The 21141-nt window shown below is 37.3% G+C and overlaps 2 protein-coding genes across 3 annotated transcripts; one reads left to right on the top strand and one right to left on the bottom strand.

Annotated features, from left to right (window-relative positions):
• The first annotated feature begins 4915 nt into the window (after positions 1-4915).
• Positions 4916-13457, top strand: LOC147389785 (beta-amylase 2, chloroplastic-like). 2 transcript variants are annotated; one of them, XM_086419475.1, is made up of 10 exons: positions 4916-5479; positions 5612-5902; positions 6883-6960; positions 8390-8593; positions 8853-9047; positions 9522-9686; positions 11107-11367; positions 11678-11896; positions 12144-12363; positions 13273-13457. In XM_086419475.1, the coding sequence occupies exons 1-10, from the start codon at positions 5024-5026 to the stop codon at positions 13299-13301; spliced, it is 2118 nt and encodes a 705-aa protein (XP_086275601.1). In that variant the 5' UTR covers positions 4916-5023; the 3' UTR covers positions 13302-13457. The 2 variants fall into 2 exon arrangements, with proteins under 2 accessions (XP_086275601.1, XP_086275603.1); XM_086419477.1 differs by lacking the exons at positions 12144-12363; positions 13273-13457 and adding an exon at positions 11488-11593 and having other exon boundaries at positions 11678-11866.
• Positions 13458-14692: 1235 nt separating this feature from the next.
• Positions 14693-20237, bottom strand: LOC147389784 (uncharacterized). Its single transcript, XM_086419478.1, has 5 exons — positions 18723-20237; positions 17065-17123; positions 16298-16426; positions 15534-15669; positions 14693-15158 (listed from the first exon to the last, which is right to left on the bottom strand). The coding sequence occupies exons 1-5, from the start codon at positions 19428-19430 to the stop codon at positions 14949-14951; spliced, it is 1242 nt and encodes a 413-aa protein (XP_086275604.1). The 5' UTR covers positions 19431-20237; the 3' UTR covers positions 14693-14948.
• Between the last annotated feature and the right edge of the window lie 904 nt (positions 20238-21141).

Below are 21141 nucleotides of genomic sequence, written 5' to 3'. Positions count from 1 at the left end.
AAAAAGATATTTTTTTCGCCGTTGGATTTAAAATTTTAATATAAGAGTTCAATGGTCGTTCATTTTTTAACTTAAGATCCGACGCCGAAAAATACTTTTTCTTTGAGATTTTTTTCCCAACCCAATCACGACGACAAAAAAGAGGACTAAGTTGTCATTTGGACCAACATAATAGTCTATGTCGTCTAAATGTGTACCTTGATCCATACTCTACATGGTCCCTCAGTCCATGCAACCTCCCCCCCATATATATATAACAATTTTCTAACGTCCCGCCTTTGACACACGTCCCCATAAAAAAATCGTAAATCATTTGCGTCGAGATACACATACCACAATTTTTTTCTTGTGTATCCCGAGGTAAATGATCTATAGTTCTATGATGGTGGCATAGGGGGACATGTCTCAAGGGGGGGTTTCATATTTGGAGGTCTTAAAGAGAGTCAAACATTTTTCAAAATAGGGGTTCCAAGTTTCAGAATGGGCTGATTTTTTGTGAGTATGATCTCTATAGTAAATAGATCATCCTCACCAAATATCAGCTCATTTCAAAATTTCTAACTCTAATTTACAAGTTAAAGAATTCTGAATCATCTGTTTTTTGTAAACCACTTTTGATGGGGTTAGAAATTTTGGAATGAGTTGATTTTTGGTGAGGATGATCTCCTCGTCATAGAGATCATCCTCACAAAAAATCATCCCATTCCGAAACTTATAATCCATATATTGAAAAAATGTTTGTCTCTTTTTAGGGCTTCTAAACGGTCTAAATAGAACATCATTCTTAATCATAGAATCTAATTTTTCTATTAGACATGCATTTCATGTATTTTGTGGAGATCTATTTAGTGACAAACTCACCACTTTTTTCAAAAGTGATAAATTCTACCTAGTTGTAGAGAGACGAAGCATTGATCTTACTACTTTGCAAACATATTTGCTTCTACTTAGACATTCATAAAATACTGGAAATTCATATATGATAATAGCAAAATAAGCATTTAAATAAAAACTTTACATTTTGATGAAGGCTAGAGTTTGATCTTAGACAAAATACCCTAAGATATATTTTATTTTTTTGCTTTGGCTTGGCTCTTAGGACAAATGCTTAAAAAAAATCTAACCATGACAATTTTTAATATATATTAAATTGGCCAGACCATGGGTGGACCCAATTTAAGTAGGTTTAGACTATTTTACATTTTTAAAATCGGGTAAATTCTCAAGTAATTGTCAAAGTTTTCAAAAATATTGGAAGTGTTACATGTGTTGATACAACTACCACATAATATTGACAAAATGTTATCAAATTGTTAATATTACATGATAACTTTGTCAACATTAGCAACACCTTGACGATACCGTAAATAATTATTTGGTAATTTATCCCAATATTAAAAATACAATTAATTCAATTTATTTTCACTGAAAGATACATTTAGTTAACTAACTAAACTGATTTATATTACAAAATCCGGTAGGATCATTGGTTTGGCCGATTTTAAAAAAAATCTTTTTCGGATAACAAAGATTAACGAGAATCTTTTGCTTCTAAAAAAAATAGGGTGATTTAGCACTACCCCCTATGATTTACTAAATATTAGAGATACCCCCATATGTTTTGAGACTGATGACATGCATCCATTGACCTTAGTCTTCTCAATAGACTAAGGGTAAACGACTTAAATGCCCTCAACTTTAATCTATAGTCAAAATTTCAGATTTTCTTCTCCAAAACTAATCATCTTCAAACTCTTCAACCTCTAAGATAATTTTAATCTATTCAGATTTATTTTTATCCGTCATTTTCTATCTTGCTTCCTTTTGTAAAACATCCTAGATTTTTCTCTCAAAAATTTCCTCTTTTATACTTTCTTAAAAATTGTATCTTTCCTTGAGAATTGAATGTTGGAGACTTTTTTTTATTTATTTTGAAAAGTATAATATATTGATAAAGATGGAAACAGAATACAAAGAGCCCGAGAAAGCCTCCAAAAGAGAAAGAAAGAAAAAACTCAAACTACATTAATGACATAAAGATTGCCATCTAAAAACGAAATCATCAAAAGTTATCCCCGCAAACTGAATGTTCTGTTTAGACCACATGTATAAAAAGCCCAATATCTCCAAGAAGCATGCATGAGAGTTACTAGTCTTATTATTAAACACTCTGTTATTTCTCTCATTCCATACCCCCCAAGCAATAGCCGTCGGTAGCATATCCCACAAGATCTGTTTTTTGGTGTGAAAAGCATTACTAGTCCATTCTACTAACAAAGAAGAGAACTCACGAGAAGGAACCTAAAAAACATGGAAAAGCTCGAGGAAATATGATCAAATATTATACGCAAAAGAACAATAGATTAAAATATGATTAACTGATTCCCCGTCTCTCATGCAAAGGGGACAACAATTGGGGGTGATCCATCCCCGCACAATCAGATTATCTAACGTAAGAATCTTACCGAGGGAGGCCAACCAAACAAAGAAGGATATTTTAGAGGGGACTAACCTTGACCAAATGATGGACATTGAAAGTGATCGCTCTGCACAAGGAGTGAGCTACTTATAGAAGGATCTGACCGAGAATCTCAAGTCCTTAGCCCTTATCCATTCCCATTTATCCTGTTCACTGCCGTTGATGTGAACCGTATGCATGAGATCAAGGAAAGATGTCACTTCAATTAGTTCCCAGTCATTAAAGTTCCTTCTGAACCCCAAATCCCAAGTAGGACCAGACTCGTTGCCTATCAAACACTGTTGAATAGAACAATTCTTCTTGATAGAATAAGCGTACAAAGATGGATATTGAGAAGTCAGAGGCAAGGTGGCACACCAAATATCCTCCTAAAATCTAATTCTGTCTCCCAATCCTACTTTGAACCTAATCCCTTTTTGAAAATCCTCTCTCACCTTAAGAATCTCTTTCCAAACACTACATTCGTCCGAACCTTTCGACTCACCACTATACCATCCTAACATCCTCTCCCCGTATTTGACCATAATAACCTTCCTCTACAAACTACCCCTCTCCTCACCGAATCTCCACGGCCATTTTCCTAAAAGAGCTCTATTAACTATTCTAAGACCCCTTTGCCTAGCCCTCCGTTCTTCTTGGGAGTGCAAATAATTTTCCATTTGACTAAATGATACTTCCTCCTGCCTTCCCTATTATTTCACAAGAAGTTCCTCATAAGCTTTTTCAATCTACCTTCAACGGACCTTGGGAGCGTAAACAAAGAGAGGAAGTAAACCGGGATACTTGATAAAGTGCTTTTGATCAAAGTTATTTTCCCTCATTTCGACAGATAATTTGCCTTCCCCATGCTCAACCTTTTCTCTACTCTCTCGATCACGCCATCCCAGATTCTAATACTATTGTATGGAGCTCCCAACGGTAGACCCAAATAAGACGTGGGCAAGGTATCGTACCCACAACACAACGTTGTGGCCATCAAATGAATATCCTGCACTTCTCCTATCCCAAACAATTTACTTTTCTGCAAATTAATGTGCAAACCTGACATAACCTCAAAGCAATACAATAAACCCCGAAGCACCCTCACTTGATCTCTCGAATGATCAAAAAAAATTATTGTGTCGTCCGCAAATTAAAGATGAGAAATCAATGGTCCATCTTTAACCCTAAACCCCGACAGCTTCCCTAAATCGACCGCTCTTCTAAACAATTTACCCAAGGCTTTAGCTATGATAAGAAACAAGAACGGAGATAAGGGATCTCCTTGTCTCAAACCTCTCGTACCCCTAAAAAAATCAGTCGGGCTTCCATTGACAAGAATCGAGTACGACACCGTAGTGACACATTTCATTATCCAACCAATCCACTTCTCTCCAGAACCCATCATCCCTATTATGTACTCTAAAAAATCCCAACTCACGTGATCGTAAGTCTTTTGCAAGTCAAATTTTCCAATCATCCCCTCTTTCTTACTCTTAATCCTAGAATCAATACACTCATTAGCCATCAAAACTCCATCTAGAATTTATCTTCCCCTAATGAAAGTCCCTTACTCATGAAGGTAAAAATCCATATTTTTTTAATACTCAAATATGACATCTTTAAGGGAAAAATAGATTAAGGGAAAAATAATCAAATGTGACATCTTTAATCTCTAACCAAAAATCCGTATTTTTTTTTTCTTCTAAAAATCAATCATCTTCAATCACTTTGGATAAAAAAATTAATCTTTGTCAGCTATCTTAAAATTGTATCTACTTCAACTATCTTAGAATTTGTCTTCCCCTGTATTTAAAAGACTGAGGTCAAGGGATGCATGTCATCATTTTCAAAATGTAAAGGTGTATCTCTAACATTCAGCAAAGCATAGGGGGTATGACTAAATCACGCAAAAAAAAAAAATTAAAAAAAAAAATGAAATCCCCTTGGTCATGTCACATGTGGCGTAGGGACAGTTCCAATCGCGCACGCGTGATCCAAAACAGGATATGAGTTACACGTGTCACACTAATCGCTGTTGGATCCCTTCCCTCGCCTATGCGTGTCAACATTACCACAATCACACAAGCTCGCACGGCCGCACGCGTGAAACTCTAGGGTTCGTAGCTTCACACACTCACATCTTACTCGCCGGAACTTCGCCGGCCTGCCGCCGGAAATCTAATTCCGACTTTCACCTCTCCAGTCACACCTGCCTTGCCAGTGCTCGGACGGAATGTTCGCTAACCTCGTTTTCCGGTGTAATTGGCCGGAAATCTTCAATCTATCCGGTGAAGGCACATAGATGTACAGATTAACCAGGAAATCTCTTTAGTTGGTTGGAGAAAGCTAGATCTAGTTCGTTTGCGAAGATAGGTATTTTTGAGGGAAAAAAGCAGGATCTTTGGTGTTGAAAGCTTGAAGAAGAGACGAGATTTCAGGGTTTTTAACGAGTTCTGAATTCCATGGAAAGTGCTGAAATCTGAGTACAGATGACATCGATGAAAGTGAATTTGAACTATACCAGCAATCTAGGGTTAGGGTTTTAGGACCAAAACATTGAGAATGGCACAAGAGATGGACAAATACAGAGGAACAAGTGAAGAAGACGACGACGACGACGAGGAAGAAGAAATGGAGATGGATGTGAAGGACGAAGATGATGATGATGACGATGAGGGAGAGAAGAAAGCCCACTCAAGCACCGGGATGATCTCTGTCAACGAAGGAATTGGATCAAATAACATGAATCGATTTCAACATCTGAAGGCTCAGCTACATAATCAGATGGGCGTTTCTGGAGGAATTAGAAGGTGTAGACCGAAGGAGGAGAAAGAGAGAACGAAGTTGAGAGAGCGCCATCGCAGAGCGATAACAGCGAAGATCTTGGCTGGGCTTAGAAGGCATGGGAACTACAATCTTAGAGTTAGGGCTGATATCAATGATGTGATCGCCGCTCTGGCTAGGGAGGCTGGGTGGGTTGTTCTTCCTGATGGAACAACCTTTCCCTCTAGATCTCAGGTACAAACTCTCTCTTTCTTCATCTTTTTTTATTTCAATCTATCTATCTATCTAATGGTGAGATTCTTTTGTTTTCTCTATTTCAAAATCCTAATGAGTCTCAAATGAGGATTTTTTCGTTCTTCATTTTAGGGTACGAGGCCAGTTGGAACGCCTTCTAATGCAGTTGCGACTTCTTCATCCTCACACTTGCTGCCAGCACAAACCCCAACAACTTCCCTCAGAGGAGTAACTCCCGGGGTCAGAATATCTGTGGACTACCGACCTTGTCACTTGAAAAGTGTCTTCTTGCCAACTTCCTCATCTTATGATGACCCCTCTTCTGCTAGGTCTCAGACGGTTAATATGGTGGGAGATGGAGGGGAGAGGAGTGAGAATTTTCCTCTTGTTGGAAGTTGTATGGATATCGGAGATGGAAAACAGGTAAAATAACAAACTTTTTTGCTGCAATATTTAATTTGATAGTGATCATATTCTATCATGATTTCATTTGTGTTTTTGGTTCTTCACTCATTAGGTAGGTATATTAACAATGGTATTAGGTCAGATTATTGTTAGTATTGACATCTAATATCTTTTTGTGGCGCTATTGGAAATCTTACTGAAATAGAAAAAATATTAAAAACATAAATTAAAAAATGGGTGGGAAAGTGATATCTTGATGAGGTGGTACAATAAGTGAGTGGTAATACCACAGATCATGGGCCCTTAGCTGGTGATCCTTGCTGTTTCCATCTCGACGATGAAGCTTATCCTCTATTGTATCACTGACCAACCTTGACCTCTGTTATTTTGGGGTCATATATAGCATTCAGAGTTTGCCTCAATTTTGTACCACTCTTGCGGCCTGCACCAAAATAGTGCTTCACATCTGGTCATGGGTAGATCACCTAGGTTCGAGTCATTAGTGACATTTTACGAAAATATCATTTTATGATTGTCCCTTACCTTCCAGATCCATTGACTTGCACCAAATTGTTCATTCGCATTGGTGTTGTTATTGGTCTACTTTGCCAATATCATTTTCTAGAAGTATACAAAACGTAAAAAATTAGCTATAGTACACATGCACATGTAATATTCTTTGCATTATTTCTCTTGATGAAGAAGTGATGTATTGAGAAGAGAAGTTCCACTATTTTCCCATTTTAGTTGGTTAAACTATGTTTGACTCTTGACCTCATTTTCACATATATCCCTTATCTTAGTTGATGACTTCCCGAGTCCGCCCTGTTGCAATAACTATATCTTATTATTAGTAGCTTTTATTGCATTTCTAGTCACATTTTTTTCATGATGGTCTAGAAATCGTACTATGAATTGATTCTCAAATCAGGGGTTTATGATGAAGTGATTCTCACATCAATCATCTCTCTCTTGTTGTATTTCTGTTGTTTTTATAGGTAATGGACATAGCACCAAAGTTTTCAGAGCGCGATTTTGCCGGCACCCCTTATGTTCCAGTTTATGTGATGCTACCAGTGAGTTTTACCTCATTTTACTCATATAAAATCTTTAAAAGATATTTTTGACTCTCTCCATATCATTTTGGGATAATTTGATGATGGTTGTACAGACCTTTTTAGATAATGCTTTCTTGGATAATGGTTTGAAGATGTATCTTTTCTGCTCTGGTTCCAAAAAAGGTAGGAGCTTAGAATATCAAAGATCTTAGATCTATTAGTTTGGAGGGCGCTACCTACAAAATCATCTCTAAATGCTAGCGACTAGGGTTAAGGAGGTAATTTTTTGCCAGATTTGTCCAAAGCAACATGGGTTTGTTAAAGGATGCGAATTCCTGAATGAGGTTCTTATAACTAATGAGTATACTGGAGTTTCATGAGTATGCAAATTTGACCTTGAGAAAATGTATGAATGTCCAGTAGGCTTCTTTAGGAGTTCCAGAGAGTGGGATGTGCAAATCCATTGGGAATTGGTTAATCAAGTTCTTATTCACTGTCCTTCTCATTCTGTTTGGTCTCATTTTTATTGATCTCGACTTCGCATCCATTGGGTTTCTTCTAGATCCATTTTGAATTATTTTCAACATTGGCATGCTGCACCTTTCTGAAAAAAAGAGGGGGTCCTATGAGGCTTGTGCCCCTTTGTTGTTTGTTGGGGTAATTGGAAAGAAAGGAGCAACATTGTTCCAGGGAAAGGAGCATGAGGTTGTCATTAGCACACGGGGCTCTTTTTATTTTTGGTGCAAAGCTATCGAGGAATTCAAATGATTTTCTTTTGAGGATTTTTTCAATAGTTGGTATCATATCTGTTTTGAAAATGGCTTGGGTAGCTTTGTGGTTTGGTGGCTGATCAGGTTTTGCTTTTTATTGTTGTGGTCTTGGTCTATGTTACCTGATTCGTGGGTTCGCCTGGTTTGAATTTGGGTTTGCGGTTCGCCAGTCAGGAATAAACCCAGTTTGTAGGGGTAGACAGAGATGAGGGTATTTGAAGTATGAAGTGATGAGTAGGGTAAAAAGATGTTGAAGATGATAGATTTTGGGAGTAAAAAAATCTGGATTTTTTATTTACATGTTAAAGATGAGGGTATTTGGTCAATTTTCATCAGTCTATTAATAGTAGACTAAGGTCAAGGAGGCATGCTATCAATTTGAAAACTAGGGGGATATTTCAAATATTATTAATATATGGAGGGGGATGCAAATTTTTTTAGTAAAATGTCAAAGTTCACTTGGTTCGCTCAGTTTCACGAACCAAGAGCGAACCGTACCACAAACTGGTTCGGTTCTTTATTAGCAACTCTGGTAACCCTGGTCTGGATAGGTCTTCCCGGCCTCCACTTTTTATTGATTAATATACTCTCTTTATCTATTAAAAAATGATCATGAGAATAAGAAGGATTAGTTCTACTTTATTTTTATACTCAAATATTATACGTATGGGTGGCAGCTGGGTGTCATCAATATGAAGTGTGAGCTGGTCGATCCAGATGGCTTACTAAAGCAGCTAAGGATCTTAAAATCAGTAAATGTTGATGGTGTTATGGTTGATTGCTGGTGGGGAATAGTAGAGGCGCATTGTCCACAGGAGTATAATTGGAATGGTTACAAGCATCTCTTTCAAATTGTTCGTGATCTCAAGCTGAAGATGCAGGTGAGCTATATATAGATTTGCTGCTGTGCCTTTGTTGTTTATGCACGTTGCAGTGTTTCTTGGCAATGTTGTAACCCCTGTTTGTTCTTTTCATTTGTCTAATCATTGCAATAATGGATTATATCAGTTCACTTGTGATTTAACAGCTTCTTATATTCGGTTGGCTTCTTTTGTTGGGAAACAAAAAACTTTCCTTGCATATTTTTATATACTCCTACTGGATATGATTGTTGGGTTCTTGAACTTGCAACTTGTGCAGGTGGTAATGTCATTTCATGAATGTGGAGGCAATGTTGGTGATGATGTTTGCATACCGCTGCCTCATTGGGTGGCTGAAATTGGTCGCAGCAATCCTGATATATTTTTTACGGATAGAGAAGGAAGGCACAATCCTGAATGTCTCTCATGGGGAATTGATAAGGAACGGGTTTTAAGAGGCCGAACCGCTGTGGAGGTGTTGGTGTCTTATATCTCCGTCAAGTTATACTTGTTATTATGTCCTGTCATGAGTGCATTGTACTGTCAGTATTGTGTTCTGTTTTATCTCTTTAGTGTCTCAAAAACAAAAGCTACTGCCTGCCTCTGTAGTAATACCACTCATGGGATTTTTCTTGCTGTATAGTGCTGGATTCTGAAGTTTGCCATTTCTTCCCCCGTGGTATCCTCATGGGCTCCAGTTCTGTCTCTCTGATTCTGCCTAGACATAGCTCCATGGATGAGAGACTTTGACATGTTTATTCAAATTTGCTTTTGCTATTTTCTTAAAGCTTTTTCCTTAATTTATCACTATGAGAGTAGTTTGCTTGCTAAGTGATGAACTTGGATTGTTTCTCAATTGGCTGCATGTGTACATCATAATGTTTTTTTCTGTAACTATCTTTATTCTAAAGCTTTTTAGCAATATCTTTTTGTCATGGACTTCATTTAGGTTTACTTTGACTACATGAGAAGCTTCCGAATAGAGTTTGATGAGTTCTTTGAGGATGGACTCATCTCCAAGATTGAAGTTGGATTGGGTCCATGTGGAGAGCTGCGGTACCCAGCATTTCCTGTAAAGCACGGGTGGAGATATCCTGGCATTGGTGAATTCCAGGTTACCTTCTAAGTTAGTTTCTAGTGTCTCTCTCTCCTATTTATCTGGGTTCTTTTTCATGGGTTGTGTTATGTGTGTCTCATTTCTTGTTTGTTGGGATTGGGGTGCAGCGTAGGGAGGTTGGGGGCCAACCAAAGCTGATCATCACCAACCCCAAGTACAAAATATATATGTATTATATATGATGCTTACATAGTGTAATTATCCTTCCTTGCATCCTATGGTTAGAAGCTTTAAACTATCAATTGACTGATTTTTGCTCATTGGGTCAATGTGCAGAAGAGCATTGTGACTCAACTAACACCTGGGGTTTCTTAAAGAGAGAATGCATCTCAACTACAAATATACCCTCAGTTGAAGTCATTATTATTATTATTTTTTTCAAATGGGAAAATTGTGGCAGAACAAACATATATTTATAAAAGGTGCGGACTGTATATGTGTGCTTGTGAGGAAAGCTGGGGTCTTGGTTTTAAATACCTGTCCCTTGTGTTGGTCACGCCAAATATTGCCACATAGCACAATCTTTCTGCCCCAAAGACCCGGGAATTTTTGGATCCCCGCTTGGAGGACCTGCTCACTAAAATGAACATGATTGACACCTAACCCTGAGCTAGAAAAAGCTCAGCATAAGATCGTGTTGAGGCCGGCCATTGTGAATCTTGGATTTAGTTTTTGTTGTCCATTTTGTTTTGTTCTGTACGCCATAATACTAAGCTGCAGTTAACAATGTCTGTAATAATGTTATCAATGGGAAGCCACTAGATTAAAATATTAAATTTTGGATTTCAAATATGTAATCCAATACATGCTTGTTGTATTAGGATCTGCTACAGGAGCTTATAACATGGCCAGAACTATAGGTACCAAATTTCTTAGACGTCTATCCCCTTGTCCAGCTCATACAATTGATAGATGTATAGGTACATCTTCTTTCTTTTCCCTAGTTTTGGAGCCATGGATCAGAATTTAGTTTCGGGATATCCTGGGGTGTGTCCAAATGAGATATTGGAGGTCTGTCACCACAGTGAAATCTCATTTTTCAACCAACTAAGACTTTAAACCATGGTCTGAATTATGATGAAGCTTTCTGTGGTTTTACTGGAAGGAAAAAATGTTTTATGTTTAATGTTTCCTTCCTTTTGTTAAAGATGGTGTAATGAACTCTCCTGTAAATAGCGACTGCATGTGGTTAACACATGTTGTTTTGTTAAAACTGGTGAGTGGTACTTCTGTCTGTCTAACAAGGGACTTTCCTACTTTTCTTTCGATGAGCACTTACTCGCTTCTTAATTGACTCAATTTGCTGGTACCCTCTCAGCTTATTCTCTCATTCCATTATCATCTTCAGCAGTTGTTAGGCCTTTATTTTCTTGTTTGGAAATGTGTGAGTCTTTTGAGTAATCTGCTTCTCTTGCAGTGTTATGATCGATATTTATTAAAAAGTTTGAGAAAAGCAGCAGAAGCAAGGGGGCACTCCTTTTGGGCTAGGGGACCAGATAATGCAGGTTCTTACAATTCCCGGCCACGTGAGACTGGATTCTTTTGTGATGGAGGAGACTATGATAGCTCTTACGGCAGATTCTTCCTTAACTGGTACTCTCAAGCTTTGGTTGATCATGCCGATCGTGTACTTTCTCTTGCCAAGTTGGCTTTCGAGGGTACCTGCATTGCTGCAAAGGTGAGCCCACATACTATAATTTTTCTTTTGTTAACAGCAACAATGAATGCGGTTCTTCAAAAAGATGGATGGGATGATAAAAATATTTTACCAATTCTATTGTTCATTTGTGATTGATAGTTAAAATGCATCTGGAACTGCATTTGGCTTATCCATGTTGAGAATAGTATGGAAAGGATCTTGTGGTGTTGCTTCGGGGAAAAGTTCATTTGGAGTTCAACTCTAGGTTGTTAATAGGAGAGTTAATTTTCTGAATTATTTTTAGTTGTTGCTTAACCTATGTCTTATCTGCAGTTTTTTTTATGAGCAGCTATCAGGCATACATTGGTGGTACAAGACAGCAAGCCATGCTGCTGAACTGACTGCTGGATTTTATAACCCATGCAACCGTGACGGCTATGTTGCAATTGCTGCTATGCTAAAGAAGCATGGTGCTGCCCTAAATTTTACATGTGTTGAATTACAAAAGTTAGAGCAGCATGAAGACTTCCCAGAGGCACTAGCAGATCTCGAGGGCTTGGTGTGGCAGGTAAGTGAATTCAAGCTTGTTTGTGTTAACTTAGGTCCTTCACCTCAGGAACAGTTGAAGCTGCCAACATTGGAACAATTGAATGACAGAATGCCTACTAATAAAACCAGATTACTTGTGTCAGTTTTTTCTTTTGATGAGAATGAGAAGTGTCATTGCAAGGAACATCATTTTGGAATCAAGATTACAAACAGGTAAACTTTTGTAACAATGACAATATTCATTTTGTGTTTGTTTCTATTTTCAGATGCTGAATGCTGTGTGGGACGTTTGCATACCCATTGGTAGTGAGAATGCTCTTCCTTGCCATGATAGAGAAGGCTATAACAAGATATTGGAAAATGCCAAGCCCATGAATGATCCAGATGGAAGGCACTTATCTGCATTCACCTACCTTAGGCTCGGCCCACTTCTCATGGAGAGACACAACTTTGTGGAGTTTGAACGGTTTGTCAAGAGAATGCATGGTAAAACATTAAACACCATTATCTTCATTTGTTTTGCAATTGCTAAGAAGTTGAATTCTTAGTTTGACAAATAAATACTTAAGTATCTTCTGAGCATGGCCAGCCTTCTCTATAATATTATGCATTTAAATCATATGGCAATCTATTTACCTAGATATTTCAGAATGGTTTTTGGATCCTCCGTTACTTTAGTTATTATAATAAACATCATGTACACGCCGTTGTGTCATACTTGATACAACCTAGAACACTGTCTTAGATTTCACGGGCTCTTGGTTCCTATTTCTCTTTATTTCCATTGTTGTGGCTAAAAGCTTATAACTATTGGGCCTCAAGCCTATGCTATGTTTGATACTGAATTGTGCTACTTCTCTATATGATGCAATGCCTAACTAATATCCTCATCTATGAGAACTTGGAGCTTTAGTTTTGACCATATAATTTTCCTCTATTCTTTACAAGTTAATTTTTTAAATGCGTATCCCATTTATTACTCGCTCTTAAGGTGTCTTCTATAGTCCGTCATACTGATATTATATCCGTGAGTAATGATTTTCTAACTCTCCCACGTGGCATACTCAAAATACTCTCCTGATGTGCCAAGTGCTAGAACCATAGATCTTTTTTGCCTTGGGACACAACTGCACATATTTATGGGGATGTGCAGATGTGTATTCCGGGGCAAAAATCTATGGTTTTAGCATATGCCACATCAAGAGAGTATTTTGAGTATGCCACGTGGGGGAGAGTCAGATTATCATGACTATATCCATTTATTGGCATTAGTAAATGAGAATGATACATTGTTACCACCCATGTCTTTGCTACACTCTGGACATAATTTTGCATATTTGATAATTAAATAGGGTTTCATCTCAATCATATGATTCTTCTCATTCCTATTGACAGGGGAAGCAGTTCTGGATCTCCAATTGTAATAGAAAGAAGAAGAGGGCCACACCTTATTTCACAAGGCTATGCTTTCTACTTTTCTTTGTAGGTTGAAGAGAAAAAAATATTGTAGTATAGACTTGGGACCCTCCCATTGTATATGAAATCCCCTTTAAGAAAAAAATAGGCATTTCATGTTCCAAGCTTTTGCGTGAATTCCCTTTACTTTGATCCTTTAAGCAATCCAAGGGTATTTGAAAATTGTTATTTCAGTCAAAATATTAAAGTTTCTGCTTGAACAGTTGATCAAAGAGGGTTTTTTTCTTCTTCTAGGGGCATTGAGTTCAATGGGTAGGATTTGAGAACTGTCGTCCAGTAAGCTATTGGATCAATTCCAGATTGACCTCATGAAATGTAATCTTAGTGAAAAAAAATTACATAAAATTTTATCTAATTAAGGGTGATTTAGATATACCTTCCAACATTTTGTTGAATATTTGTCATACTTTGTTTTCAAACTGATGACATACCCATTGACAAGTCTTCTTTGAGAAAGCTAACAAAAAACTACAAAACTGCCATCGTTTTCAATGTCTTAGCCAATTTTCTCCCCACCCCCTCCCCAAAACCAATCTTCTTTATTTTGAAAAAAAAAAAAAACTTACTAAGGGTGGTTGAGCCCAACTGGATTACCAAATTGGCAATTCAACACCGCAGCCCTCTAGATTTCGTGGAAAACCAAATTAATAATAATAATAAAAAAAAAAAAAAAAAAAAACATTGAGCATGATGGGAGGTTTTGAAAATGGAAAATTAAGATTTTAACATTGAAAAATAATCTTTTTTAAAGTTTATTTTTTTTCTTTGTGGCATACAATCATGTTTTTAAATGCGAGAAGGAGCTCCACGTCCCTTGATATTTCGTTGGACTTGCTACTATTTTCAAATCAGCTCAAAAGTGATCCATTGAAACCTTCAATTGAGTGGACTCACTACTGGATTAGGCAAACCGAGTCTACAACTCTACATTGCCCCTGAGCCGATCCAAACCTGATCCATTAATAACATAGCTCTGGATGCTCCCTCTCTTAAAGACAATAAATTGTTCTAAACTGCTTTAGAATTTTCTTGAAATGTAGAAAAATCCCTTCACTGTTGTGCAAATCATCTTAAATGCAAACAATGGTTGTCTTTATTGAGGTATTAATCAAGCATATTTCAAAGTTCTGTTTTGCCATCAACAATGGATTACTATGCTTCAGTTTATGTTTAAGAATAAGGTGTTCCAACTCGCTTCTGAGTACTACTAAATGATCTAAACCGACGGATGTTCTTTATTAGTCACTTTTGACCGTCGATTTAATCAAGTTGATGTTTGATCTTGATATATCATAAACTGGGTTTATCAATCATCACATAATAGAATAATCTCATGAAATGATCAAAATCATAAATTTGGGGTAATTTCATTTGCATCTCTGTGCAAGGAAAGTTCTTTGAATTGGGGATCAGTTGAAGGGAGCTAAAGCAAAGATCCTCCTATACACAAGTAGTATAACCATCTCCTGTTCTTATGGCATTTATCTAACACAATTGGAACTTCAACAAAAAAAAAAAAAATTTAGGTGAAGCAAGACAAACGAATAAACGAATGCTGGCTTCTCACCAAAACTTCACTTTCCTTGTTTTAAGTTCTAATGTTTGCTTCTATCGGCGTTCTCTCTGTCATTTTGTTTGTCAAATGTCCCATACGGTGAGGGCGAGTAAGCATCCGGAACATCCAATATTATTGCCCGATGAAGTGCTGCCTTGTACTCCTCAGTGCGATTTCTGTCAAGAGTCTCATGACGGTCCATTCTCTGCTTTGTTGGAATCTCCATATTCTGATCATTCTCAAGCATCAACTGCCCTCACCAAAGAATATTACATTCCGTTAGAAAGATGACTGATAAACATTGTTAATCACCAACCATATTTAATTTTGGTCGACAAATTCACTTCAGCCGCCCATCACAATAACTTGAAGCGATGTGGAAAGTGAACTTGTCCTAATTTGTGAAAAGCTGGGTCAGAATGAGTGTGGTGGAGGGGGAGGTGTCGATTCAGGAATAACAGGATTCTAATCTCATCAACTCAATCAAGTACTACAAATAGGCTGGCAAGGAAGCATCGAGGGTGAATGGAAACCAGGTGCCATAATTCTCAAGATGTTCCACAGAAACTTCTATGCTTAATAAGATCAAAATAATGGGAGAAAAGTAAAAAAAAGAAAAACTTACATCCAGAGCCCTTTGGGCTTCTTTCTCTATCCAAATGATGGCATGGTCAGAAGTGGCATTGCAAGAAAGGACAATATGCTCGAACCTCCCATCCACAGGCACAGCTGTCCTCACAACTGGGGGAAATGTTCCCATTCTGCAACCATTATACAACAGATGAGGTCCCTGCTGTCCAACCATTTAAGTTTAATTTTCTCTAGTAATGAAAGGAAATGTCATTTAGTGGTTCAAAAAATCATTCGAATTGTGAAATATAGTTTTGGAGGAACGCATCCAGGACACTTACATGATGACACTATACATGTCTCATACTAAGAAAAAATTTGTATGGGATGTCCCTGACCCATTTTATTGACCACCTAAACAAAGCAGTGCAGTGCTTTGGCTGTTATCCCCTCAAGAGGTGCTCCATTCTAATTGGGTGGTCTGGACCAATGGGTAGTAGGAGAGCAAATTGATCTGTGCATAGATGCAAGGCTTCATTGTGAATGGTGTGTGTATGTACGTGTTTGTGCCTTTGTGCACTGAATGTGCGTGCAGGCCGGCGTCCAGGTGGGCATGTGACCCCATACATACTGCACACCTGGTCCATCCATACGTCAATCTGGACAGTTTGATTGGTGGGCTGAATAGCACAAAAATAATAGAAGTAGGAAGATCTTAACTATCTATCTATGGCTGATTCTTAATGTATTGTTAAGCACTATCGTCTCCACTTGAGCATGCATTTGACAAAAGTATATTTGTAACACAACTAACCGTACCTGAAGGGCTTTCTCTCAACAATGTGATATAGGCGACCAGGTGCATACAGCCGCCTAGGATCTTTGAGCATCTTCTCCTCTGGTATGCATGTGTCTCCCATGCATCTTAGGCATAGTAAGCATGGTAAACTGTTTAACAAGAAGAACCACCATCATCTTCAGCATACCACATATACTATTTTTTTTTCCAGTAAGGTTTAAGCATGAAGGCAAGGTTTTGATCTCTAGTCTAGTACTGACACAGATTTTTATCACCTCACTGAGGTGGTATCTTCAGTATGTATGGTGAGGGAGGCTTGAACTCTAGACAAGCACATCACACATACTTGAGAAGTGAACACAAATTAAATATGAGAATAATCCATTAATGAAGGACAACATCTAAGCTGAAGCAATGCACTGAATTTCCAAAATAACTGTTACTGCATTGTTCAACTCTCCATGAGTCATGTATGATTTTGTGTTTCTATGAAGACTCAATAAAAGAAAACAGAAGAATGGCAATTTTTTCTTACAAGAATATTAGCCATAATAATATCTTAGATAAGATAGAGGGGTTAGACATACTAGTAGCTTTGATAAAATATAGGGGGTTGATAATTTCGGATAACATAGAACATGAAATGAATGACTGTTTTGACTTTCAGAAAAAATTTGGGACGGTGTAGCTATTAACTTGACATCAACCTTGAATGGCATGCATCACTTAAGAATTTGTGTGCCAGGAGAGATCTCGAAAAAGGATATGAAGTCAATTATTTCCTTACCAGAAAAGCGACTTGAAAATGTCTTCCAAGGGGGTTGCTGTGCGTGGTAAAAAATCATCCTGGTTGAGTATAATAAATCATAGTTAGCATTGAGTACAAAAATTTATCATTGCTATGAAGAAATGGCAGATAAGGTCTCGAAGGCAAGCATGAAATACATAGAGAAATAACAATAAAGGGGGAAATTCAGGAAAAGAAGAGTTTGTATGTTTGAAAATTTTCAGAACACCACCCATCTTCATATCCAAGAAGCACCTTTCAGCTTAGAAAAGACAAAATCCACAAGCAGTTGACCCTGCTGGGTCTTCCCATGGTTCAGGGAGGTTGAAAATTAGACACAAGGGATTGTTCTCAAGTATATAAAACCAAAACTTAGTGCCAATCAAGTCTCAAAGGCACGGATGTTTACTTCTGTTAATTTCTCTCTGTGCTTGTGAGTGCATCGTACCACAATTACCTAAGATCAAGATTATTGTTCTTAGCGAAGAAAGTGATCTCTCACTTATGCAACTTGCAGAGAGATTTCAGCTAGGATTTCTCTTCCTCTGCATAAAAAAGACAGTTCTCCATAATGACATTTTGATCACAACAGCCCTTGTAATTAGGCTTTGTTGCATGGGTATGAATACAGATGTCATAGTCTAACATGGGTACAAAGTGATGGAAAATAGCATTCGTGGATTCATCATTATATTTAAAAAGAATTTAGAAATAAGAATAATACTAGATTATGTGGTGGGATATGTGAGATTGTTATCCATTATATACCCATAAACAAGAATACAGACATTCATCATCATTGACCTGTCCCACATCAATGCTGCCAACCAAATAAATCTTATGGAATCCAGCTTTATCATTCCACAAGAAATCCTGAATCATCTTACATGATCACCTCTTGACACATCAGACTTAATGGTGGCAAGCTACTATTAGGGAAGACTAGTAATTGGGATCCGCCTAATAGTAGCAAAGCCAAGGGAATCATGCTTTGTACCCATTTCTATAAGTCTTTAAGAAAGTAAGAAATTGGGATAAAAAGTAAATAGGGATATGTTGATCTCCAAGTAAAAGTAAGACTGGCAAACCAAGAGAACGAAATTGTTCAAAGTGTACTTAATGCCCAAAGGATATAAACGAGAGCTGAGACTAAGTACATGGAGATATTGCTTTTGTCTTGTAAGCAATGGTGCCCCTTGTCCCTACCCAATAATGTGACAGATGTGCATCTTCATAGTGGGCTGAAAGAATACGTATAGATTTTCACTAAGAACAATTATTCGTATTTAAATCTTACACTTGTTTACAAGGTGGAAAGCCTAGAGTGCATTGAAGCAAAAGAAGCCAAGAGCATTGAACAAGAGGACCGACTTTACGTGTTTTCAAGCATTTGAAAACAAAGAGAAGACATTGAGTCAATCATAAGAACATCGGACAAATTTTGAAAAAATAAAACATAGTATATAATCGTTGAATAGCATCTACTACTAATACTACTACCGGCACTATCAATACACAAAAAACAGAAAAGATAGGATATAAGAAATGCCAAAAGAATATCTTCGTAAAACATAAAGGAAAATGTGATTATGCCACAAACAAACATTGCTCAATTTTCCTAAGAAACGAACTCATTCATTTCGTTTTCATGAGCTTGCCTGGAGAACAACAGAATTGATGACATCTGCATATTTGACAGCTAAGTTAAGCGACATACACCTAGCAGGTGCAAGTGCATAGCACCTGATTCTCTTCCTGTCTATGTTCCCCAATCTGTCATGATTCTGCACCACCACCATCGCCAACAATGCTGCCACTCCTGACCCTAGTGAATGGCCGGTAAATGTTAAGGTATAGTTGAGATACTTCTCCACCAATTCCCTCAGAAGTCCACACTCTTCATTCAGAACCCACACAGCTGCCTTCAAGAGTCCATTGTGGACATACCCACCATCAAATTTCCTCTGCCCGAGCTTGTTGTCCAGTAAAACTGCATAATCGCTCTCCTTTGCCATATTAAGGCCTCTAATGGTTAATACTACATCAGCATTATCATGATCAAGATATATCATGTAAGGAGGGACACATCCCTGGGTATCTTCATAGTTCTTTCGTAGCATTACCCAATCAGGGTTAATTCCATACCCGCCGGGTGGAGCCCAAAGGGGGTGACAAAGGTCATCTTCATAGGCAGAGAGGATCAGGCGGCATTGGTGTGGGACAGGTTTGAATTCTTCTATGGTGGCAAGGTTCCAATTCTCACTCTCACGGCCTGCAGTATGGAGACATCGCTTCCATGCCCAGCGAGTACAGGCCAAGCAGTAAACACATTCAAGGAAGGGGAAGAGGCCACAGACTATCGACATCGAGGTCTACAAATTGGGTTCATCAAAAAATACTAATAACACATTCAAGGAAGGGAAAGATGCCACAGACTATCAACATCAAGGTCTACAAATTGGGTTCATCGAAAAATACTTATTGATAATTTTATTTTAGAGATCAAGCAAATATATTGGAAATCAAGAGATGGGTTTTGTAGTTGGATGGAAGAATTCAATTGGGCATTCAAAAATAATGGAATTTGATTGGTGGAAGGGTTGTTTATGGGTTGCAATACTAAATATTCAACAGTAAGAGAAAACTTACCAGAGTAAACAAATATATAGAACACCTACTTCTTGTACTGGTTGCCAATGAGAAAATTGAAATTGGTATCTCCAGAAACTGAAGAACAGACTCTCAAACCGAACAGAAGAGTAAGATTGTGAACTGGGATTGCAGAAAGGAGGTGATGTATCAAAGAATTAAAAACTGGGTTTTTCTAGATATGAGATTTTATAAGCAAAAAACAGTGAAAAAATCGGCATAAATACCCAAAATCTGTCGAAGAGACTATAGGTGTGAACAAGTAAAGCTCTTAGGGTTTCTGGGCATGGAAACAAACAATAATGATCTTTAGCTACAAAGAGCAAGCAGGATGATCTCTCGATTTAAAAAAAAAAAAACCCCAAAAGAACTCTCAAGTACTAAATATTCAACGTTTTGATTGAAAACTGGGAAACTTTTTGTAGGATTTTGGACTGAAATAATGGGTTTTTGGGTTCTCTAAGTGGTGAGAACTTACAGTAACCAACACTCGGAGGGAGAATCGAAGGCAAGTCATTTGTTTGAGTGGGTATTGCAGTAAATTTAACGAGATATCAATGTGAGATTTTTCCTCGGGATACACAAAGAACATCTCTAGAAAATGTGTAGTTGTGTAGCCCAAGAAAAAAAATCTATGGTTCTATGTACAACCATGTGAAGAGTGTATACGGAGTATACCAAGTGGGGGAGTCAAAAAAATCATTATTCTTTGTACAATCATATCTCCAATCTTGTCAACAATTCGGAATAAGACAAAAATTCGTGAAAAATTCAAGTTATATTCAATTTTGGATTGAAGAAATTCGGTCAAAAATTCGATTAATGAAACATATGTAGCATATGCTTCATACATGTATAATCTGTTTTATTTAAAAAAATTTGAACATATGATAGAGATGGCGTTGATGAAATTGGTGATGTTAATGGTGATGCTGGTGATGATGAGGACATTGAGGTTATTGTTCTATTGATTTTTAAAAGAAAATCAAAGTGTAAGGACAAATCATCAATTTGGAAAAGTAAGGTGTAATCTCAAATAAATGTAGAGAGAGTCATGTCATTATTCTTATAAAAATAAAAATGATATTTATTATGTAAAAATGTGGATTCCTCTAAAATTTTAAAGCATGACGCTTCAAAGTCGACTTGTGTTACATGTCACAACTTACAAGTTTACACTTCGCAACATACAATAAGTTGTAGTAGCATTTTATAAAAATTCGTAAAATTTTTTTTTTTATTCTTTTCAAACTTAAAATCCATGAATTATTCAGAATAATTCAATAATTCAGAGAATGATATTTTCATTGAAAAATATGAAAAATTTGTGAATTTTTCAAGAATTAAATGGGAGATTACTAACATGGATCCCCAATTCCCCATTGTAATGTAAACTTTTTTTTTTATAGTCAGACTAACCTTACTAAG

The sequence above is a fragment of the Akebia trifoliata genome, chromosome 12 (genome assembly GCF_017979445.1).
Source record: "Akebia trifoliata isolate Shusen 1 chromosome 12, ASM1797944v1, whole genome shotgun sequence".
In the NCBI taxonomy this organism is placed as follows: domain Eukaryota; kingdom Viridiplantae; phylum Streptophyta; class Magnoliopsida; order Ranunculales; family Lardizabalaceae; genus Akebia; species Akebia trifoliata.
This window is presented reverse-complemented; position numbering and strand designations above follow the sequence as displayed.